General features: G+C 43.0%; 1 protein-coding gene across 1 annotated transcript in view; it reads right to left on the bottom strand.

The window, feature by feature from the left end:
- Nucleotides 1-1,531: 1,531 nt before the first annotated feature.
- C1QTNF7 (C1q and TNF related 7) overlaps nt 1,532-25,193 on the bottom strand; it is a 36,910-nt gene continuing 13,248 nt past the window's right edge. The window contains exons 2-4 of the mRNA XM_074148357.1: nt 4,433-4,632; nt 3,277-3,522; nt 1,532-2,547 (exon numbers count right to left, since the gene is read on the bottom strand). Of these exons, the coding sequence (XP_074004458.1) occupies nt 1,916-2,547; nt 3,277-3,514 (870 nt within the window). The 5' untranslated portion in view covers nt 3,515-3,522; nt 4,433-4,632 and the 3' untranslated portion in view covers nt 1,532-1,915. The remainder of the gene's footprint in view (nt 2,548-3,276; nt 3,523-4,432; nt 4,633-25,193) is intronic.

Genomic DNA, 25,193 nt, shown 5'->3' with positions numbered 1-25,193 from the left:
CTGTCAAATAGAATAAGGGCTGGTACGGGCATTGCCGGTTTGATTTGTGGATGGGACTTTTCAGCTCTTCACTGCATAAAGCAGCAACTGTGCACTCAAAGACACGCGTGTTCACACCCAGGGTGATGGGGCCACAAATGCGGGGTGCATAGATTCATGTTCCATACATAAATGCAGTGCTCATTTTGCAATCTCGGCAGTATTTTTGTGTCATTTTTGTTTTGGTTGTTATTTTCTTAATTAAGCCAAGTATGCAGAAAAAAACCCAGAAATTTTCCTCCGCCTTGGTCATAAATAAAGCGGGATCAAGAGTTGTGCAACACAGACCACTGTCACTGGAAACTGTCTGAATAACTGATAAAAGTAGCGGGTATCTGTAAATCTGGCATGGATAAAATAAGATTGTATGTTCTTGGAAAGTAAGAACATCCAATTATAGATTGCCAGTCTTGATTTAAAGATGTTGACTGCAGGAGAACTCATGATATTCCTAGGTATTTTTGCAATGATTGACTACCACCACTGGTAAAATGGGTTCCTCATTTCCAGTGGGAGGAATGAGTTTCTCACTGGTGGATATTGCCATGCTCCTGTCTGCTAGAAGGAAGCGGCAGCTACTGCCAGAAATTTTGTCTCCAGACAGGTACTTGCAGACTGTGATCAAATCACGTCTTAACCTCATTGACAAGAGAAATAAATTGACATTGTTATATCTCTTGTGTAATCCATATGGGTAGAATTACAATCTTTTTTTTTTTTTTTTTTCAATTTTCAAGTAAGTTTTTGAAACATCGGCAAAGTGCAGCTTCATAAGTAACTCCTCCTTACTTCTACTTGGAATCCCATTTATCATACATCCAAAGGGCTATAGCAACAGCCTACTCTGATGGCTCATATTTAGCTGATTATCCTTGATGTCCCGTGTACTTTTTCCAAGTTCACTGATTTCCTGAACGTGGTTTTTCATCTTGTGTGTGACCTACATTTATTTTATTGCATTTGGCCATATTGCAATACAAGTAAGTCTGCTTTAATGATGTGAGTCAGTTTGTTCCATATAATTTATTCTCATTACTGGTTACTGTTCTATCAGGTTTTTGGCATCCATAATTTTCTTCAGCAAAAAGTTTGTATTTTCTTCCATGTTTCTCATAAAGGTACTGAATAGCATTGAAAGAATAGCAAACCTACCTGGAATTATACTGGAAGTACCCACATTGAATACTGACTGCCTATCTCCAAGTTTTCAGATCTCCTAGTTTTAATTATTTTATACTTTTAATGCCTTTGTTCTCTTCTTTTATAGCTGTCATTGGGCAGTCCTCAGCTAGTATAAATCTTCATGTATTTATTAGGACGTTAGTTAATTCTGAATATCATTTGTTGGTGCAAGTATCAGATGGGACTGTCCTTGTGACTTGTTCAGCTGCATCCTGATGCAGACATTTCTGCTTTATTCCTCTCCTTTTTAAAAACAAATGTTTTCTCTGTTTTTAATGTGTTTCACGTCTTAAAATTACCAAAGATAATTATGGCATCAGTTGTTCAATTTTACTTTAATGTCATATACAAAATACCCATTCTACATTGCAACTTAATATATTTTATATAAAATCCAATGTACAGTATCTTAAATTTGTTTAAATAGTATTATAAACATGGCTTTCAGGAGGAGTGAGTCCTGGAGTGATGCAGTCTTTTGTTAATTAGAGTTCCTTTTGATATCCCTGCTGTTTAGTAAAAAATCCAGCTTAGATTCTAAAAAAGATCATTGTGAGCTCAGATTTGGTTCCTGTCAAAGCAAAAATAAACTCCCAGATAATTATTTTTTTCAAATTTGTGCTCCCCCCCCCCGTGTCTGGATGAAATCCTGTGCTGGGATGTCCAGTTTGAATGTCAGTTGACATCATCTGCTTCAGAGCTCATCTTCATCCGATAATGCGTCAAGATAATCTGTATCAACGTATAGGAGAAATCCAGAAAACAAGCTGTCTGCCCACGTTGGGTCGGAAAAGAGACCGTTTTGGTCAGTGTAGAAGATCTCAAGCCATACTTCATCTTCTGGCTGAAGGTAGATCACTGTGGATCCGGAAGCTACATCGTGGTTGCCCGTGTTCGCATCGAATGTCTTTATCCGGTACTTCCCATTGTGAACCAGCCCAATTGCAAGATGCTTGTTTGCTAAGGTGATATCGTAAGAAAAATAATAAATCCCTGGGATGGCACAAATAAACTTCCCTGTGGAAGGGTTGTAATGCTCCCCCTCATTGAAGAGGACTTTATTGAATACAATTGGTAATCTTTCCTCTGGGTAGCTGGTGGTGATGCCAACAGAAAAGGCAGATTTCAGCACTATCTTTCCACACTTACAGACCCCTGGTGCACCTGGCTCTCCTCGGTCTCCTTTATCTCCCTTAGGTCCAGGTGGTCCAGCTGGACCTACTTCACCTTTGGCACCAGTCAATCCTCCAGGTCCTTTTTTACCAGACTGACCTTGGTCTCCTTTCTCTCCAGCTGGTCCTAATGGCCCAGTCTTTCCTCTTAAACCTTCAAAAACATTTTAAGTTAGTTAATCGTTGCACATAGCATCTCGGTAAATGATTGTGTGGGCTACTGTATGTGCCTGAACAGACATGAAAAACACGGTCAGAAATTCAAAATACTCCAAAAATACTTTCAAAGTCTTCTAGTTAAGTTTGTGAAAGGAATGGCAGGTTGGAACAGAGGACCAGACTCCACAGCCTGGGGGTCCTTTGTTTCTATGTTTCTACGTTTCTCCATACATCTTGATTACACATTGAAGAATTTTATACATAATCAGTCCATTGCTGACTGAGGTATGGGCCCTGCTGATGGGAAGGACAGTGCTGTGTCTACCTATGTAATGATAATTATGCACTAAATATCTCCTGCTATTTGAGCATTTTTAGTAGGCACCTAAATACCTGCTAATCTTTTTTTCCTGGCTGATGGCACAAATGAGACTATTTATTTGACACCACACATGCTTCATCTTTCCCAAACTTTTTCTTAGCATCTATGCACAGGAAGGCTATGCATTTACATTTATTTACACATATTTCAGTACATGCATATTAGACATATCTAAAATATATCTGCATATTTTCTTTCTCTCACTATATATACATGCATCACACTTAAACCCACACAGGCACATACACACATTCATCATACGTATATATATCTGTATAACAGTGACGATGAAAGGTCTTATTTTGTTGTACTACTGTGTTAGGTTACACAAATATTCAATACCTGCGCTCCCTTTTTCACCTTTTTCTCCCTTCCTGCCATCTCTACCATCTCTTCCTGGAAGACCAATGCGTCCGTGTGGCCCCGGGGATCCGCTGGCTCCGGGGGGACCCGCAGGGCCTGGCAAACCAGGGATGCTACAGATGTATCTGGTGTAGTAGTTTTCTCCTTTGAACTGGCCTTGAAGAGGTTGTTCGCTCGTGTAGATGGCAAAACTTGTAATGTAAAGCAACACAAACATCCTTGGATCTGGAAAAAAATATATACAAATAAGACTATTTATGCATATTGTGGCGCCTGAGTCACACGTAGATGGCTCTGAATATGGCAGTAAGTGTGACGCTGGGGTGCATTTTGCACAGGTACACGGGCAGAGCTCAACCTGGGGTTTCTGCATTACCAGAACCCATGTAGGAGGCAAGGAAGAAAGTCTGTCAGGTTGGACCTTTTTCTGTTCACCATATATGCTACTCTGTGTCTTTCAAGTAGCTGTAGACTGACATAACTGGCAAGTACTAGCTTTTCTGGACCAAATTTTGACACGTTAAAAAAAGAATCTGTATGTTCAATGCAGAGTCCTTTGCTTGTGTAGTTTATTTTGTCTTTGGAACCTGTATAAGCTTTAGAGAGAAAAGCCCTCTTGCTGGAGGCAGTTGTATCTGGGTTAGGAGGACGTGCCTGTAGGAGCAGTCACTTTTAGTGAAGGCACAGCTCACACCTTCTTTTCATTTTGAAATTTGCCCTTACTGTTGGAAAGGAATCTCCAACCTGAATAACCACACTAGAAACTTGCTGAGTCTGCAGAAAGGATACTGGTAAGAGAGCTACAGCTTCAGTGCCTGGTTGGAAACCCTGATGGCCACAGCAAAAATAACCACTTCACCCTATTCGGTCAGGTTGAACCCGGCAGCTTCCCTGCGGGGGACGGATGCAGTGGGAAAGGGCTGCTGACAGGCTGGGTGTTCTTAAGCCTGGCTTGGACTGTCACATGAAATGAACCGTGAAATGCAATACCTTGCAAGAAAATTGTTTAAAGCTTTGTATTTAGTATTTGGGTGGTTTCATAAACAACTGAATGTAAATCAGATTTTCCACTCTGTACTGGGAGACTAAAGAAAAAACAGTGTACAAAGAGTAACACGCCGGGGAGTTGCAGCACCTGATGTACAAAGGTGTCTTAAATTAGTGTTGCATTAGCAGAGGGTCAGTCATGGGTCAGGTGAGATTTTGCAAGTCAAGCTGTTTTTTTCTAGTTCCCTTGCTGGCTTCTCAGAAGACTTGTGTGGGGTTTTTTGTTGGAGTTGTCCATTCCTTCAGAGCTAACTTACAGCATTCAAGGAAATCAGAGTCCAGTGGTTTCTGTGGGGAGAAAAAGAAGAAATGGAATTGGGGTGGTCAGAAAAATATCTATGTGAAATACCATCTGCCTTTTTTTTACAGTGAAACTCAGATTCCTTGTCAAACTCAGAGTTAAAGAAGCTGCAAAGTGAATTAATGTAGAAATTGCTGTTCCCGTTCCCTTCTGTGTGATACTGATTGACATTGACTGATTGATATAAAAACCCAAACCTTTAAATTTATTTAATGATATTTAGTTCGTGATATTTCAGCTGGTATATGGCATAGTCAAATCTATTCAGCAGGGATAAAGACCAGCATATACACATACACATACACAGTGTTTATGGAGAATCTTTTCTGTTTTCAGAACAGAAAATTAGAAACTCTCCTGGTGTCAATGACAATGAAAAAAAAAAGCATGAAAATATTGTAGTTGGAGAGGAATAAGCAATGCTCCAAAATTCTCTTCAGTGATGTATATTCTGCTTTTCATATTAAGCATCTTGTATCAAATTGGCAGAAACCAAACTATTAATTTTGCTGTCATTTGATAAAGCCTTCCAGGCAGGCAGGCACAACAGCCTCCAAGAGTGGATTAACATATGAATGCTTAACATTACGGCAGAGCAGCAAATGATAACTCCGAGGCAGTAGTTAGCTACAAGCACAGACTTCACAGCGACGTTTGCTCTGATGTGCTACTGAGTGTACCCAAATAAAGCTCGCGGATTTTCATAGGGCTTAAATCAGGGACAACAAAGCTCTCTGCAGAGAAGAACAACTTGAAGCACTTATCCAGGAGGGAGCAGGTCGGAGGGAGCTCATGCCTGAGACTGCATACGCATTTTACACAAAGCTGATGGATAAGAAGCAGATACGACCTAAGGATCAAGGACTGGAACAAAACCTGCCCCTTGCCAGATGAAAGTCTGAATCAGTAGGCTAGATGTTCCCACACTGTGCTGCACGTAAGCCAAGCACAAACAATCTCAGCAACTGCTGGTTTTGCCTATGTCCAGGACTTTTACAAATCACAGTAAGAGCCTTCACACAGCTGCTCCTGTCGCTGACTGGCCAGTAATTTACTGATGCATGAAGCTGTCTCCAGCTCCCAGACCTCCCCTGCTGTTCTTCTCATGTGCCTACAGGAAATTAATTAGTCTGGGACATGTGTTTCTGCTAAGGCCACAGGAAAAAAAAATCATTTGGGGAAGGTGAGGGAAACGGGGTTGTTGAGATAGGGGTGTGCCTTAGATGGCTGGGGCATCGTGCTTGGAGAACCAATTTGGGAAGGAGAAGTCATAGAGGGGAATACAGAGACCTTTCAGTTCTGGGTTAGGGCTCCTAAGGAGTGATGGGACTGTGAAGCAGAACGGTGGGACTGCAGGAAAAGGAACAGAGTTGGGATTGGTAGGAACTGGTGATAATGTTCAGCTGATGATGTTACAGTCCTGAACTTAGGCTTGGGGGGGGATACAGAAGGCTGCTTCCAACAGTAGTACCCAACAAATGACATTTAGGAAACCATGCACAGAATCAGGACTTCTCTTGCCCTTTGACTTCAGACACTTGCATTTTTTCCTGTGTAATGGTCCAGTTTTAAAAGGAGGGGTGGAAGATGCCTCTGTGTTATTGCAGCAGTCTCCTGGAAGGTGTGAATCTCCTCAGACCAAGGAAGAATGTACAGGCTTGAACCCCTGCCCCCTGTTTCCTGAGGAGTGCTCTAAAAGGTAAATTGCTATGTTAATGGTGAATGATACCATATTGCCATGCTTTTGAAATTTCAGGCTGAATTAGGAAGCCAAACTCAGAGATTTCAGTTCACTCAGGCTTTTGAAGTTAGAGGGTGGACTAGGCAACCCAGATCACTTTCTCAGGAGTCACCTGTGTTACAATGAGCTACTTGTTTGCAGAGTGTTAACTGGTAGGCAGAAAGCAAGTCATAAATTGCATTTTGATCCTGGCTTCTGGTTGTCCTGTTCAAAGATACAGACTTTTTTCCATAAACTGGGGTAGGAAACAATGTCATTTATATAAGCCAAATAATTTTTCTTCAGGGAAAATCATTATTTCAGGAGTTCATTCTTTTTTCCAAATACTGAAAGCCAGACCAAGCACATGGTATTCGTGTTCACAGCAACGACAATCATCTTCATCAAAACCATCACCAAAAATAATAATGAGAATGATATGAACACAGGATTAGAATAAAGGAATTCCAGGTTTAGAAAATGGCATTTCAATAGGTTCCAAATCCACTAGGTAGAGCAAGAGTGCAAGCCAAGGCATTCACCGGAAGATGATAGACAGGCTGATCTCTTCTAGCGTGCAGTAATTTCTGGAACAGCTTTTCTAAGTGAGGGTGGCAGATTCATTTGTTCTGTCACTGTTCAAATTGCACAAGCAGCATAATCACTGCCCTTGTGCATAAACCTGAAAGATCATCTGATTCATTCGATATTGGAAAAATATTAAAAAAGCTTATTCTGGGCTTAATACCTTGCTGCAGTCTATAGGGCGACAGATCTAAAGAATCAAAAGAAGCATCAAAAGAAGCGTGGCCAGCAGGTCAAGGGAGGTGATTCTGCCCTTCTACTCCGCTTTGGTGAGACCCCACCTGGAGTACTGCGTCCAGCTCTGGGGCCCACTGGACAGGAGAGACATGGACCTGTTGGAACAGGTCCAGAGGAGGGCCACAAAAATGACCAGAGGGCTGGAGCACCTCTCCTATGAGGACAGGCTGAGAGAGTTGGGGATGTTCAGCCTGGAGAAGAAAAGGCTCTGAGGAGACCCTGTTGTGGCCTTTCAGTACCTAAAGGCGGCCTACAGGAGAGATGGGGGCAAAATTTTTAGTAGGGCCTGTTGTGATAATTGTGAGACAGACAGCATTAGCAGCAATATCCTTTTAAAAAGGGAAAGAGGGGAGGGGAAGACGGAAAATACAAATAAAATGTCAACCAAGGAAAGGCAGGATTAGGTATGATTTTTCTTCAAAGTTATTGCATTTGATACAATGCCTTGGAAATGCCAAGTAAAATTTAAAGCAACCTTTTTCCTCCTTGTTCTCTCTTTGTAGACTGCTTGATTAACCCCTTTTTAGCAGGGCCTGTTGCAATAGGACAAGGGCTAATGGTTTTAAACTAAAAGAGGGAAGATTCAGACTAGATATAAGGAAGAAATTTTTATGCTGAGGGTGGTGAAACACTGGCACAAGTTTCCCAGAGAGGTGGTAGATCCCCAATCCCTGGAAACATTCAAGGTCAGGTTGGATGGGGCTCTGAGCAACCTGATCTGGTTGAAGATGTCCCTGCTCCTTGCAGGGGGGTTGGACTAGATGATCTTTAAAGGTCCCTTCCAACCAAAACCATTCTGTGATTCTATGATCTACCTTGAGCAGATACTCCCTAAGTTACATTCCCATCAAAGCCAGGTGCTGGGCAGAGGGTCTTTATCTTCAAGCCTTTAGGAAATCTCACTTCATTACTAATATACTCAAGACTATGTCATTAACATTTTTTTAAGTTTAGGAATTAAGGGATTGTGGCAAATTCCCAGTTTTGAGACTTCCTGGTATATGATCTAATCTTCCTCCCTTGCCCAGCTATGCAGTTTTTAATTCTAAAATGTAATAATTGGCATTGTTTTGAAACAATCCTAGAAGATTTCCCATGAATCTGTTATAAATAAAAGCTGGGTCCAAAGCCAGTAATTTTTAGTCACAAGTTATCCTGGGCTGTGTTCCTACTTCTGTCTTTCCTTGCTGGCTTTGAATTCACTTCCAATACATATGTACAACTACTTGAGGAGGAGAAGAAGAGATGTTTTAACATCCTTGTGCAAAAAGATGTAGATGAGAAGTAGCAATGCTCCTGGGCCTTTTCTGTCTGCAGCCCCGGCAATGGCTTAGTGGTGCAGAACAAGATCATCTCTACATCCCCTGGCTTTCCAACAGCAAAGGCCTGTGCTGCCTCACGTTGCTACCTTGCCTCCATCCCCACTGTGGGATGTGCAGACCTTCCCCAGCTCTCCCATCCAGGAGAGCTTTGGTAGGAGACACAAGGTGGAGAAGGAGGTGACGAGTCAGGATGAGAAGCAGAGGGAGACACCTTCAACAATTAGCTTGGAATCTCACTAGCTATGCCTGTCTTTCCCTTCTGAAAACGTGATCCACAAAAATCAGTTGTGTCCACATGCCTGAAGGGTCAAAACCTGCCATTCAATTTGCCACCACCACTGACCTTTCTACAAAGCCTCAGGAACAGGGGCTTACAGTTTAGCATGCCACGCTCTGCAGTTTCTTTGAACTGTAAGATTTTTATGCTATTTAAAATACAAGTCTTAATTATGGATTTTTTCCTCAGGTATTTTATATTGATCATTCACCTTGGGCACAGGTTTATGCATCTCCCAGCTCTTTTTCTGTTATGGAGACTTATGCGGGACTTGCGGAGCTCCACCCATAAGACCATGACTTGCTCTAAGGAATCAAGGCCACAGCTGGCCACCACCACACTGCTTGGGTTAGCCACAAAATCCAGCAATCTCCACATGGTTTTACATTATCTTTACTTCCCTTGTGTAAGAAGGGGAGAGTGACCTGACACTTCTTGGGCACTCTGAACTTTTGATTCCCAGTCCCAGAATGGCTGATGGTGCCCAAAGGGATCAATCAGCCAGTGGGAAGGAACGTTAGCTAAATATTTCTGAGAAAACAATCCTTAAAGGCCTTATTAGCAATGCTGACATTTAACGATCTCACTTGCTTAATTTTACACTCAGTCATGTTTGAACAGTCTCCTTCATAACTACATTGAATGCAGTCAGATTCTTCAACCATGTCTGAAGTCTCCACAAAAAACAGAGCACTTGTAATCAAGACCAGAAGTTCAATGTGTTTGATTTTCAAAATATCAAAGGAGTGGGAGTCATTTTATTTCTCAGTGTCTGACTTGAAACATAGTCTCTCTGGTTCCAGCCATTCCCAGTATTTGGAAGGTTTTTTTTACTAAAAATGCCCTAGAAGCTGGTCAAGGCGTGTATCAGTGAGATAGTCTGATTCAGCTGGGGGGAATTTTAACCTGAGGGCTGGCAGACGAGGCAGTTTCACTGCCAGCTGTACCAGAACACACAAATAAATGAAACCTGACAGATTTGTCTTGACAGAGAGCCGAGAAGCTAGGCCAGTTGCTTACAGTTGGCAATTAACATGGAGACAATAACATGTTTGCTTGCAATGTAGTGAAAAATGGCCAGGATTTAACACTGGAAGACTCAGGATACAAGTGTCCCTACACCTTGGGTACAGGCTTCTTTGAAAGGTTTTCTCTATTTTCTTAAAATAATTAAAAAAACCCCCAAAGAACAGACAGGAGCAGGGTTAGTTACGAGTCTGAACTGGAGTCAAGCATGTGGAAGTATGTTGGCCTCTAAAGATGTGGATGGATGCGTAGAGCAGTGTGCCCATCTCCCATGGAGTGCCTTTCAGTTCAGGCAGGCTTTCTCTTCTTGGTTCCTGCCCAACCCTTGCCAGGAGAATTTCCATTCTCCTATCTTAGATCATTCTGCTTTACCAACCTTGAGATGATATAAGAGAAATGGAGAACAGACTGGGAAAACCATTTCAGGTGGCATGGAAAGAGGAAAACCAGAGGGTGCAAAAAGAAAATGTCAGACTGCAAAGCACATGAGGACAACAAAGAACAGAAATCATAGATTATTGCCACAGGTCATAGGGGACAGAATTCTGCTGCCTTGTGCCTTGTTTTCACTTGTGTTCACACCTGGGCTTTGTGAATGGAAGTCCGTAAAGAGCTCCCATCATGACAGCAATGACTGCACGGGGTGAATGAGAGACCAACCAGCAAAGCGAGCTCAGGACACACACAGTAAGAACAACTTCGGAAACTTTGCTGGATTTCTGGCTGAATATGTTCTAGTCCCTGGGCATGGCTTAATTCTCATCCCCTCAAGGTAAATGTCGTTTATTACATCACGGACACCTCTGAAGATGGATTCTCCTTCAGGCAGTTGCTCCCTTGGCGACAGCATATTGTACCAAAGAACAGCATTCACTATTTAAAAAGATAATCGTGCAGAGAAGAAAACTTCCAGAACCTGAAAGGGACCCTCCTCCCCCAGCACATCATTTTCTTCTGGAAGCTCATCAGGTGATATCACCCAGGCACTGTGCCTTTCTGGGAACACTGCGGAAAAGTAGGCATCCAGCCAGGGACTACGTCTTTACATCAGACTAGGCAAAGACCAAAGGAGTGATTTAAATGCTTGGGCAGGACTAAGCTGGTTGATTCCCCCTGAAGCAAGTTGGGGAAGGATCCCATAAACTTCTCTGCGGCAGGAGCAGTGGAGGCTGTGACCTGGGGCAGGTGACACTGCAAAGAGTCACATAGTCACGGTTATGTTAGCAATATTTTTAAGTGTACAAAGGGTCTCTCTGTGCTGCTATTGCAACACAGCAAGCCATTAGCTTGTCCAAGAGGGGAACTGGAAATTTTGCCTATGTGGGCAAATCCCCAGCTAGAAATGGCTTGCTAGACACTGTGGTCCCTTCAAAACAGACAATACTGGATTACGCCGTGGTCCTTTCAGTCCACGTGATATTGTAAACAGTCCTTAACACACTGGGGAGTGCAAAGGTAGTATAAAGTGTAAATTTTCTCACTTCAAAATTTGGGGTCTGATATGACTGTGGAGGAGTAAATAGTTTTTATTTATGTGACACTAAGAAGATGGAAGGTATTGTAAACGCCCTGTAGTATGAATTTAATTATCTTAATCCACTCTGAACTGTATTACTGGGAGTATATATGTTGCAGCGTAAAAGTAGGAGTTTCTGAAGTGCTCCATGCTACCCAAGCCATGCTCTCAAGAATGGCAGAAATGCACAGCAGAGCTCAGATAATACCACTCCTGACAAAAACTCACTACAGCTCCCAGGTTCCTGCTTGAGAACCTTCAAAAGATAACTGCACAATTGTGCATGCGATAACAGACGTACAAAATCAGCATTCTGAAATTATATATTCCTGGGTAAGAGATATCTTTGTGGTGCTAAGACCTTTGGGCTTAATTTACAAGAGTTCCTAAAAGTTCCACCTTTGAAAAAGCCTGTATGACATTCACACGTAGACAATGCGTCTGGAGGGGAAGTGGGTACCTCAGTCCAAGTGCATGAACCATAAAACCTGTGAGGGACCAACTAGAGCAGGAGAGGCTGCCTTAGCCTTAGGTTTCTGAAGAGGGTCCCTTCAGTCACATCTGCAGGAGCGGTGCTGTGCAGCACAGATACTCAGGACAGCAAGGTGAGACCCAGACTGTGCACACCTGTGAGCCGAGATGGCTCCATGCCCAAGCAAATGCTACTTGCTTCCTTGCAGGTCTCCATCCACAGGGTGCTGCACTACCCACTGCCCAGAGTTAGCTGCAAGGTCTCCACTTTCTGACCCTTGGTGCACTCTTGGCACATTCATGAGCACCAAAGAGAGAACCTCAACATGAAACTGAGGAGTCAAACTTAAGGGAGAGGTTGTGGCTGTGAAGCTGAGTCTCACAGAGGTGTGAGTTGTAGGAGGCTGTATCTCATCTGCACAAACGATAAATGCATTTAAAAGCTTAAGCCTAACTTTAAATTAGTGGAGCTTGAACTTGAAAGCCTAAGGTATTTTGAAAATGGCACCAGAGTTTTGAAGCCTCATGTGCTTTTGAAAATGCCACCCGTGTTAACATGCGCCTCAGCCTCTGGGACTGCCAGGCTCTCATGTCAACCCTGGTGGTCTCCTCCACGCTGGTGCTTTAACTTGTCAGTACAGGAGATAAAAATCTGGCCTCAAAATCAGCATAGTTTCCTGACTGTGGCTGTTATGAGAAAAATCCTGTTCTTGTGGAGTGAGTCTACCTCAAAGCTATTACTTCAACAGCATTACTTCTATATTTATACTGGAATAGAAAAAGGAGAATTTGGCCTGGTTTAGTCACATGTGTGATTGTTATGGTTAATGTCAGATTCAGGAGACTGGAGCCAGGAAGATATAAAAATAGAATGAAATTTATGTAATGTCTGCTTTTGGGTAATAGCACGTTTTTAAGTATGCTTCTTCCTGATTAAATCAAACCTTTAAATAACAACTTGATTTTTAGTGAGGCTGACCTTTTTGTGAGACTGAAGGACTTGCACGTTAGAAAGACAGCTCTAAACAGTTTGGAGCTGTGAAATAAAATTCCATTTAAATTCTATTCGCTATGGTATTTTCTTATTGAAACAAAGACTTCTGTTTCCATAGAAGAGCAGATGGGGCATTGCATCTTGCCTCCCATCAGTCTTCACAGGGACACCAGCTCCACCCAAGCTCACCCTTTGGCAACCCTTTTGGCACCCAGCAAATACTCACACAGGACCTGAATTTCTAGATGATGGACCTGATGTTCTACAACTGTCTGCTCCCTGGGGCTGGGAGGGATGGAGCTCCTCACAGGGTGGCAGGGTAGGGTCTTGCTGGCCAAAGGATGTCCCATCACCCCAGCAGAGACCAGGCCAGCCTGGAGGCAGCTGAGGGCACCCTCAGCATCTGAGGCCAGACCTGGATGTCAGGCCAGCTGGGCTGCAGTGGGGTCCTGGACCATGGGCAAGGTGGTGGGACAACCCAGGAGAGGCTGGCAGGGACACTCAGAGGTGTCAGTGCCCTCAGTTTGTACTTATTCAAAGAGGAATAAAGCGTTGTGATCGCCATTTGGCAGCATGAGTCCAGTCTATGCCTATGGAAATAACAGTTTGCAGCACAAGGCATTCAAAGGTCTGTTTAACTCCATATGGATCCTTACCCCTCTCCCCACTGCAGCATTGGCTGAACCACCTGTGTCCTTCCGGATTTGCTCTTGCTTTCTTCAGTCTCCTGAAGAGAACCATTTCTATGGGGGACTGTTTGGATTCGCAGGGTCTCAGTCTGAGTTGTTTTTTTTAATACGTAAACTGCTACGTATTGTGAAGATGTGTCAAATTTGCTTATTTGAAGAAATGTTTGGAGTGTTCTTACAACACATTGAAAAATCTATAATATATTTTAAGAGATTTTTCTTATAGAATAATAGAATGGTTTAGGTTGGAAGAGACCTTAAAGATCATCTAATTCTAACCCCCTGCCATGGACAGGGACACCTCCCCCTAGACCAGGTTGAAGTAACACTGACACTAATTTTTTTCCTCTGCATTTCTGACTTGGACATTTCAGGCAGAAAGCTTTAAAACTCCAAGAAAAAAGCTTAAAAAAAAAAAAAAGTACTATCTCATTTATTTGTTTTCTACTTTGTACAAACGTTGACAGTGAAAAACTCATGCTATTGTATAGAGCTCTGGCGAGTCTATCAATCTGTTTTGCCTACTATATATCCTAATTGCAATATATCCTAACAAGTCTTTAAAGAGAGTTTAACGGAGAGGAGAGGAGAGGAGAGGAGAGGAGAGGAGAGGAGAGGAGAGGAGAGGAGAGGAGAGGAGAGGAAGCTTTGCCTTCTTTTATTTGACACAAATTTGTCTGACATAAATGCGCTTAGAAGAATGACAGTTTTTCCTTTGATATGATAACTTCAATTTGATACACATAATCATTTGTCAGCCTGGTTCTAGTACATGCTGAAATCAAATGCAAATCTCTCTCTTATTAGTGGTGTTTGATCACATTCACAGAGAGGAAGAAAGAAAACAGAACACAGAGTTTTCTTTGAGGAGATCTGATTTCTATTCCTCAATCAGAAATGTCCATTCCACGGCAATAATTTAATCTTACACGCTTCTGTTTCTTCATCAGTAAACCAACAGCATCAATGATATTTCAGGGGTAATATTGCTCTGCTGATGTAAAAGCAGGTTATTTCAAAAGCAGTTTTCAGATTTTGCTTTTCTTAAGTACTTGTGAACTGCCGTTTCATTTTCAAATCAGTTCTCTCATGGGAGGTTAAAATGGATGAAGTCAGCATAATTTCTGCAGGTTTTTTAGTACAGTGCAGATGAGGTCTAGTGTCTGATAATTGGTCATTTCTGGCTTTGTAACAGACCATCGGCCATACTTCTGCTTATCATTAAGAACAAAATTTGGGTCTCATGTAGCCGGGCATACCTCTATTAAAAATACGTGCCTTGTATTTATATCTGGCCTTGAAGGTGTTAAATTCTTACAACAATAATTTGACTCGTTTTTCAAATCCGTCCTATCTGGGAAGTGTTCATTTCCTTGGGTTCCTCCAGAGGACAGCATGAAGAAGCTGCAGCTGTCAGTCAAGTTCCCACTCTTCATTAGGAAGGCCTGACCGTTGGTTGGTAAGGAGTGGGCTTTACCTTGACTGTGTTCTGCATGTGTGTGATGCTTCAGGGTGATCTCAGCGGGGTCTCCAGGAGACATAAATGGGCGTTCCTAGATCATCTGAAGGTCACAGAATGTTTAGCAACCATTTTAATTTCCTTTTCACTTGAATTTGCCCTGATCTCAGCCTGCCAACAAGTCCCACCTAACTTTGACTCATGGGCTGTAAGAGTCACCCTAGGAGGTCCCCAATCCACCTGGTCTTCTCCACATTGATTAAGATGCCACCGTGTAGCAAATAACATAGATAGAGACATCTTACCCAAATGCAGCATGCTGAGGTTAGTCCATATAGCAAATAAACGTAGTTTTGGGTGGACCCTAAGCTATGTTGTGCACTGTGCCCTGGGGGGTACCAGCTGGATTGCCCAGACACAGCACCAGAGGGGTCCCTTTGGGGCAGGAGGAAACAGGACATGCACAGAGTCATGTCCACAGTTGACACAGACTTGGGGTGCACCTGCAGTGAGAACACAGCCCAAAGTAGTGGCGTGGCATGTGGTAGGTTATGCCAAGGCACGTGTATTTCTTAAAAAGAAAAGGGATTATGGATAACCCTCTTTGCAATTCCATAATCGCTGAATGTGACTTGGCCTTATAGTAGCATCTAGAGTTTTGCACAGGCTTCTCATTCAAGTATCTAGTGATATAATTTACAATGGTGACAATAAAGTCAGTGCTGTTTTACAGTTGCAACTCCATGGCAGCTGTCTGCCATCAGCCTTTTTGCATTTTAAACAGTAACCTTGATCTATATTTATTTCTTAAGAAATTCTGGCTAGTATAAGACAAACAGTATGCCAGAATCATTTCTAAGATCTGTCCCCCCGAAATTTCCTTACGTGATTGTTAATACAAATAAAATATATATATAAAAAGAGAAGCCATGCAAGGCTTAGAGCACATTAACTTCAAGTTTCCGTGAGGGTAAAGGGTTTCACAATTTCCACTTTAATGGAAACCTATGGAGATTCAGAATGTATTGACTTGCAAATAAAGTTGAAAATGCATAAAACATGGAGAAGCTTTCTCTTGCCTTGGTTAAAATGACCTTTCTTTTCAGTGATAAAACTATTTAAGTTTTATGGCAAAGAGTCAAGATATAAAACTGAAAAAAAGTTCTTATAATTTAAAGTCTCTCAGATCAGTTCAGGCAGATGCTTTTTCCTCTGCCAAGGCATAATTTTATCATAGACAAGTGTGTGTATATGTGCATGTGTGTACGTGAATACACATATATATCTGTGCCTTTACCAACCAAAGAGGTCCTGTTCTCACTTAGCTTTTTTCCAAGGCCCTAGAGCATGGTGGATGCGTTTTATGTCAAAGATATTATTAAAGAGTTTTTTTCTATTTGACTTTGACCGATGGAGTTAATTTTCTTTAATACAGATCTATTCTCTGATGGTCTGAATTAAAGATGTCCTTAGATTTGTTTCTAGCTGATAAACAGTAAGCTGGCATGTAATGAACTGTTTTGTTGGTTTTATCTTTGTGATAGGTATCTTCTTTGGGCACTGCAGAAAGTTCTATTTTGAAATTTGTGATTTTGTTTGTTGCTTAAAATACACATTATGTCTTGAAGAGGATAATTGCAATTGAAAACTCTCTTATGCTTAAATGTCACTTCTTTCCTGTTTAGAATTCTCCTTTTCTTTCTGTGAGATGCTGTGGTTTCTTACAAGGCTTCTGTTTTTCCTTTGTCTTTGGCAAAGTTTAAATATATGTATGTGCATATATATATGCACACATACTGTGAAGTCAAAAAAATAAGTTTTATAAATTTATCAACTCACGGGAGAGGATATCGAAACACTTCATTTTGAGACAATTTTGTTGGCACAGCTGCTCTCTTATTGTTTTTATCTATTCTGCTTATTTTGTTAATGCATGAAACGAGGTCTCCGCAGAAGTTCATAAGCCACTGCTGTTCCTTGTCCATAAAATTAATTGGTGTCCCAGTTTGTTCTCTTGGGGCAATTATGAAGTCATCCATAACAGCCATTTCATTATGTCTCTGTTTTGGGACTCATGTTACATGTGAATGACTCTGGTAAATACGATCAAAAGCCCTTCTAGCCCTGAGCCCTCGCTCTCCGGCAGTGTCCTGTAGCAGGTCCTCGCTCTCTTCCCGAGGACGTGGGAAGCGCACAGCGATGCTTGCCGGGAGGTTGTCTATCTTCCTGCTATCTGCAGCTGAGGTCTTCTGAGCTGGAGACATTTTCTGAGTCTTTGGTCTCAGTCAGCCTTGCTGGACTCCTTATCCATAAACTTGGAAAGAGTTTTAACTCTGTCTTCCCACAACATTCCTCATAGGTAGATTTGTTGGATCAATTACGCACAGAACACATTTGTGTCCCTTAAACTTTTTTGTCTCCCTTAAATCTTTTTAGCTGATAATTTCATTTGGTGCCTTCTATTTCTTTCCTTATAAGTGATTAATCTACTCCTTTGTACACTACCTTTCTCAGAAAAGCAGTAATTTTGAACTCCTTATGATTGCCACAAGTATTTACATGTTGAAAATTTTTAATTTACAGTTACAAATGCTAGTGGTTACATGGTCCCCTAAATTGTAAGAACCATCTGCTCTTTTCCTCCACTGTATTAACATTAGTAAGCAAGATTCTGAAAGACTTACAAGATTGGCAGGCCTAGCAGCTTCGCTGCTTTCATGTTACCTCCTCAGATGAGCGTAAACCCATCATGTTTAACAAAAACGCAGAAGTACAGCTGCAAAAATGCAGCTGCCTGAGATTGTGTTATCTGGTCTCTGCCAAAGATGTACAACATGGGACAGAATCTCCCCACCGTAGCGATCGTCACTCTGCTAGACTTGAAAGCCAAGAAAAGTAGTAAAAAGTAAATATGATCTTTTCCAGGAGACATCAGTGGTTTATATAGAAGAGATAAACCCTCTGAATTCATCAAAGCAGCATAAACTCTCATGTGTCTGCGACAGACAGCTTCAGGTCAGTCTTCCAAATACTCTATGTAGTACTGCTTTCATTGGCACACTTTTAACAAAACAGTTGTCGTTTCTTAATACAGATGTGTCTCATTGTTATTCAAAATCAAGTTTGCTTATTTATCTGTTTTAACCACAGAATGTCAGATTATACAGACGCTTGCTTTGCTCTCCATGAGGAGCCAGCTGAACGCAGTGGTGTCACCCATGGCCTCATGTCCTCACAGCCACCACGCTGGCTAAGTGATGATATTTCCCATTCCCTGTCGGGGTGGCTCTCCTCTTCCTCCTCCTCCTCCTATTCTTCCTCCTCCTCTTCGTTCTGTGCCTGCCAGTGCAGAGCTCCCCTCTCCTTTCTGGTCTCCTGACACTGCTGAGCTCTCCTCCCAGCATCAGGAGCCCAAAGGTCAAAATCTGTACCGCTCCCAACAGGCATATGGGGAAAAGACCCTTTTCCCCTCTGTTTCCTGCCTATTGGGATGTGGATTCCTTTGGGTTTTCTCTTTAATAGCCAGACACTGAGGCTGGAGGTGAGGGGGAAGGAGAGATGCAGCAGCATGTGAAGTTCAGGGGCTGCCAGGGCCATCCTGATGCACCTCTGTACGTCCCTCCAGATTGCCACCATGTCCACGTGAGATGGAGAGAAAGGGGCGCCTGCTCCTGTCTGGAGAGCAGCGTGGTGGCAGGGGGGTGGCAGTGCGAAGGCTTGTCCCCTCTGCATGATGCTACAGCTGGCCGAGGTGAAAGATGGCTGGAAAATGTCCTTAAATGGAAATCTCAGATGTGGAACTCATTTTTCCTGCCAGAAGTCTGGCCCAAGTAGCCTGTTTGCTGCAGTGAATGTTCAAGCTGTGGTGAGCCCAGACATCATAGTCCCTTCTCCCTGTTTGAGCTCTATCTTCAAGCTACCACAGGGATGCAGAATGCCAGCAGTTACAGAAGAGGGACCTCTCAGAAGGTCATGGGGGTGTATGGTATAGCCCCGAGTCCCTACGTGCTGCCCCTGCCCTCCCCTCTTTCGCAGACTTAGAGACTATTCCTCTCTTTCAGGCCCTGGAAACAGAGATGCTGTGCAGGTGGTACCACTTGTGCAGAAGTAATCACAGCCAAAAGAGCCTCCTCTCCAGAGGCCGTCGACTGGAGAAAGGGCAATAATGACTCACTGCCTATTAGCAAACGTAGTGAGTTTGGCAAAAACAAGGATCCCATTAAGCAAAGAAGTTGTTCTGTTTTGGAGTTTCATCTGTAAGCTGTGGGGTTGCTTTTTTCCATCCTTTTTTAAACCTTTTCTGTTTCTGCCCTGTTGGTGGGTGCCACAGTAAGGCCATCTACAGCTCTTTGTGTGCCCAAAATCACAAAGAGCTGGAGGTGGACGGGCAGCTGAGACCTGCTGCGTGTAGTGAGTGCATGGAGATGGTGCTGCTGCTGTTTCCAAATGACAAATCATAGAATCATAGAATTGTCTAGGTTGGAAGGGACCTTTAAGATCATCTAGTCCAACCATCAACCTAACTCTGATTAAAAAAAAGTCACTAAACAATGTCACTAAGTCTTTTAAACCGCCTTTTAAATACCTCCAGGGATGGTGCCTCAACCACTTCCCTGGGCAGCCCATTCCAATGCTTAATAACCCTCTCAGTGTAAAAATTTTTCCTAATATCCAATCTGAACCTCCCCTGGTGCAACTTGAGGCCATTTCTTCTTGTCCTATCGCCTGTGACTTGGGAGAAGAGACCGAGTATGGCTGGTAGCTCCTGGGTTTTGCACCGTTTTGATATCTCTGAGGGAAAAATGAATGCAGCCGGAGAATAAAGCAAGAGGCGGTGCAAGTCTATCTGCGATAGGCAAAAGGGGAGTTCGTGCTCTCTCCTGGAGGGACATCTGCTTTCCAAGAGCAAGCTGGGGACAGGCTCGGCCAAGGAGCAGCAGGACGTTGCTGAGGCTCCTCAGCCTCCTGCAACAGCAGCTAAGAGCCACAGTGGAGAGAGACCAGAGGGAGGTGTCCCTCTTGCCCATGAACTTGTACCGCTTCCCAGAAACAGCAGACAGCTCAGGAACCCCAAGATCTCCCCGTCTATGCGTATCCCTATTTACCCTCCCGGTCTAGCCCGAGTACCAGGAACGTGAAGTCCAATCTGACCGTTTGACGCGTTACCGATACTATCCTCTCCATAAAGGCAACAGAAATTGCGCGAAGGGCGTCTGTTCCCTTCTTCTCATTTCTCGCCCCTTGCTGTGGCTGGTCTGTGCCTGATAAAGCAGCTCCAGCCTGTCAGGGGGGTTTAACACTCACAGTCTTCCCTCCTTCTTCTGATTTACTTTTACTGCAGGCTAAAGCTTGTAAACCTTTGACTCCTGTTTACAAATAGCTTGGATAACATTAGCAAACATAAACAGCACTCTCCCTGAAAATCCTGTTTTAAACACAGATTTGTAAAGACCAATTTTATCTCCACCATCTGCAACTAGTTAAAATTCCAATTGTTTTTCTTAAAAAGGATTTTAACAATGGATAGTAAGCATGAGGTAGATTAAAAGTAATTGAAATTGTAGGTTTTTATTAGGAGGTTAGAAAAAATCTATTAGAGACCTGGGTTATCTGCAGCCTCCAAATGGTGCTGAAAAAATGATGGTGCTCTCAGCTGTCATAGGTGATTTTCTTCTTTAATTTGTATGAGATGTTTTTCTAACGTTTATGCACAAACTTGCATTGGTTTATCTTCAAATAATTTAGTTAAATAAATGCTGGATCCTCATTGGATGCCTTGATTGATCTAGAATCAACCGATTTATTTTTATTTGGCCTCAGCTGGAATAAGGATCTATATAAACCAAGGACATAGATAGACTCTTGCTGCAGAAATGCCTGTACCAATTTAAAATGTTAACTGTCCCTCTGTGGTTTGTTGCCGCTGTGCTGCTGGGGCAGATCAGCCACTTCCCCAGGCTGTTTAACCGCTCTGACGCTGCCTTAAATCATATGGGGAGCATCCGCACGCTTTTCCATCCAGTACTGATGTCTAGGGGAACATAAGAGCCAGGTGGGTAAGAGAGGGAAGGGTTCCCAGGTAGTAAATGTCTGACCGAGGCATAGGTGGGGTGTAAACCGTTCCCACACTTGTTGGACCCACTGAAATTGGCTGTTTCAGCAGAGACACTGGGCTTTGCCTGGCCGCAGGCACACGTTCCTCCCTCTGCCCTTTCTGCAGCTGTGGCCACCTTGGGCGGGAGATCTCAACAGGCAGCAACTTCATAAAAAACCTCAGCAGGATTCACCAGGCTTATTTGTCAAAAGTTTAAGATGCTAGCCTGGCTGATACTTCCTCCTTTCCTTCTGGCCACTTTGCCATTGGGGCAGGTGAAAACAATTTTTTATCCACCGCAGTTGTTTGCTGGGTGAATGGGAGCCAAAGAGCTAAAAGTGTCCAGATGGGTGCTTGCGCTGGTCTAATTAAATCAGTTTTGAAACATATCTTTAGGCTGTGGACAGATGTTCATTTTGTGGAGAGCTGTGCCAGATGAAGATTACAAGCCCCACCGCTGGAGGTTATTGCCCTCGCAGCTCTGCTGGCACAGCCATCCCAGCTCCTCTTCAGCTTAAAGAGGTGCAGACATGCATCTCAGGTGGTGAAGGCTGGAGAGGTCACCGCCTGCCTGTCCATGCTGGCTTCCCTGGCACTTCACCAGCTTGGCTGGGTGCTCCAGAGTGTGTGTCCTGGCTTGTTGCCGTCCAAATGAACCAGGTTGTCCTGTACAGTGGGAATAAGAAAACTCTTGTTTGCTGTGGTCCGTTGTGTCTGTCAAGGAGTGGGGAGCCCTACCTGGCCAGGGGAGAGTGGGAGCACAGGGGACAAGCTTGAGTTGGAGGAGGCCATCTGCCTGAAGCCCTCCTGTGCTGAGGTGGGAGCAGAAACATGTCCTTCAGCTGAAGCCATGAGGTGAGGACTGTGGGTGAGGAGTTTTTGGAGAGTGGCAGGGGACTTGACTGCTTTGGGCTGCTCACTTCCCAAGGACTTGGCATTGGCTCCAGCTGGGGCCGCGGGGGTTGTCAAAGGACTGTCAAAGGCAGTCCAACCCAAACAAGGAAGCTTTTCTCGTCAAGTCGTTATATTTCTACCAAATGTGTTAATGTGTGTACAGAGAAAGTATGACACAATTTTGACCAAGTCTGGTGAGCTGCTAGCTTCACTTGGCCAAAACTCTCATAGCAGACGGTATTTAACTTTCTGTGTAATCCTAAGGTTGACTGTGACAAATTGACACGCTTTTCATGTCTTAAACCCTATCTGCATTAGGAACTATCATATTCATTCCCATGAGAATTCTTCGTTAAAATGTATTAGCTTAAAAGCACCTTAAGTGCCTTACAAAAACATCTATGTGGCCATAACCTTAGCTGTTGAGCTGACCTATTTTCAAACATGCTAAATTTATTATTTCTTCCCATTGTTCAACAGTTGCTTATTATTAAAGAAGGCAGGCGATGCTGTTTCCACTGAAAAGTATCACTATTGCTGATGGCGCTGTCTGGCTTTCCGTATCTCCCCAAGCCAGTTTTTAATTAAGGATTCATAATGCAGTCCTTCCTTGCTGTCCTTGCTAGGGGAGTATTTCTTGCGATTGCACTTTTAAAGATCACGGTTGCATGCAGAATTCAGTCCCTATCTGTGTTTTTTGAGAACTGAATCAAAAAGGTGGCTGAAAACAACCCCAGGTCCAAGCCCCATTCCCAAGGTCCTCCCTGCAGGGACCCAGTGGTCAGCTCGGCAGAGCAGCCAGCTCCCTTCTCTGAGGCACCCAGTTGTATCCATCTCCTCAGGAAACAAATGACTCCAACTCTAACCATTCTATGATTCTATGATTCTAATCTTCTGCGTATATAAGCTACTATTTTTTATCAGTTGTTTCATCAGTCCCCACAGTTTCCTTCACATTCTCCAAGCAGTGAAGAAACCGTGTTCCCTGTTCCATGGAAACACAGCGTTCGTGTAAGCTGAGAGTGCTCCGGAGAATATCCGTTTACTTAACTCTCTTTTCAGGCCACTTCTTACTGCAGCTTTCCAGAGTTTTAGTAGCACAGCTTTCAGCCATCCAAGTGAGAGACCGGTAAGAGGAGCAGCAAAAGAAAGGGAGGCACAAGCAGCCCTAATTGGGGCAGGGATCCTCAGAGCAGGAGCTAGATTAGCTGTAATGCCTTTGCTGGGTGGCACACTGGGTTTGAGCTTGGCATATGATTTTCTATGACCACTAGATGGCATAAAAAATGCTGTTGTAGGCATCGGCTTGCTCCTGAAAAATTACCAAGTGTTGGGGTCACGCTGCAGTTAAAGGGGATTCTTACGTTGCTTTAATCAATTTTTATCTTAGAGGCAAAAAATGTATCAGTAGGAATCATCCTATTAAGTGGAAATCAACCTTAGCAGCAAAATTCAGCGTCAAATAGCAAGGACTGCTGAAGTCAGTGCCGTTCTCAGGTGGAGGATGACATAGCAGATGATGAGGGGGCGTGAGGTTGCTCTGCTAATTGCGTTACAGGACCAGGGGCTAAAAAAAAAAATCATCAGTTCTTATCTTGGTAATGATTTTCTTTGTAGCTTTAGGCAAATCACATAACTCGCTTCATTTCTCTGTTTCGTATGAAGGGCAATGATTTCCTACCTTGCAGTGGTAATGGAGGAGTTAATTAATGGCCACAAAGCAGAAATGGAGGGAAGAAAAATACTCATGACTCTCAAGAACTACTTGTAAGGAAGATCTCTCCTGATCTGTCCATCCTGCATCAACCAGCTATTGCTGTACCACTGTCATGGTTACAAGATGATGGGGTATGGATAGATTTAAAAAATACTGAAAGAAATGTTGCTAAACACAGCTGAAAGAAAGGAAAATCACTGAAAGAAACGGACTAAGATCTTTTTGGTTCCATTTGCAGTGTAATTCATTATGGAAATTTCATGGCGAGTGAAAACAGCCTGCCTGCTTCTCTCCAAAACCCCTCTGAGTTAAAGGAGCAATCTGATGGATGGTGGCTTGTGTGTCCTGACCGTCACCCTCAGTCCAGCTTCCCTCCAGCTGGGGGCAACTTTGGGTTCAAGTCTGAAGCTTCGGTGCAGTCTCTAGTTCGGTTGCTTATTCGTAATTAAAATGGCTGGTTACTTGGAGTGCTTTGCAGCTGCTGTGAAAGGTAATGTCTCTTGTACATCCTCAAGATCAAGATCTTTGGTGATTCTACCGCTGAAATATGCGATCTGATTATAATGGCTTCTGATACTGCCAGACCATAAACAAAGACATTTCTGAACACTGTTAGGAACTAAGTGAAAAGAATAGGGAATCCATTGTAAATTAATAGCGAGTGGGAAAATATCGCCACAGCGATTGGTATGACTGCTGTGGTCACAAGATGACGTATTTCTTTTTACTCTTATCTTTATTGAGTGTAGTGGATATAAATACCCTAGGGGCAGCCGGAGGATTTTACAGGGTATACCAGGAACTACTTTTCATCATTTTGAAAGAAAGGGTTTAAAGGTTCAGATAAGGACAGTACTGAAAAAAAGAGAACTTGGCATGATGTCCCTGAGAAAACAATATTGCAGCAATGAACAATGACATTCAGGCATGTTTTATACGCTGATTTCACTGCCAGTGAAAAGAGAGTGACTGTATGTCTTCCCATAATCACAGAGGGTATTTATGGCATAAATGTAATTTTTGGTTTATCTGAAACTGAGTTTTATCAGCTGTCCTTTAGCAAATTGAGGAATCAGACTGTGAATGAGAGAGACATGAAAACCGTCAGACCAAAACACACCCAACAAAACAAATGGTTACTGATTGGCCTTGAAGAAAACTGAGAAAAACAATTTTCATAACAAAAATAAAACACTGAAGTGCTCTAACTGCAGTGCCAAACTGATTTCCAACCACTCACAAGAGTATCGGCTTTGTTTTTCCAGTGATAAATTTAGGTTTTCCGCTTGTCCCCACTGCACATTTTAGTGATGATGTTGGAGATTTTTCAATTTCCATTTAAGCTTTTAAACAGCAAATAAAGTTATCTTGGCAGCCTGCGGGAGAGCTAATGCAGTAAACAGAAGATGTGTAGAAAATGGTTTATACAAAGGTTGAGTTCGGGTTCAACACTGAGCCCCGCTGCTCTCTCCGAAGCCGTACCACAGCCGGCAATGTGTGCTGGCAGCCCAGAAAGCCAACAACATCCTGGGCTGCATCAAAAGAAG

Source organism: Numenius arquata, chromosome 5 (assembly GCF_964106895.1).
Source record: "Numenius arquata chromosome 5, bNumArq3.hap1.1, whole genome shotgun sequence".
NCBI lineage: Eukaryota > Metazoa > Chordata > Aves > Charadriiformes > Scolopacidae > Numenius > Numenius arquata.
The sequence above is the reverse complement of the archived record's forward strand: the minus strand, read 5'-3'. Positions and strand labels throughout refer to the sequence as shown.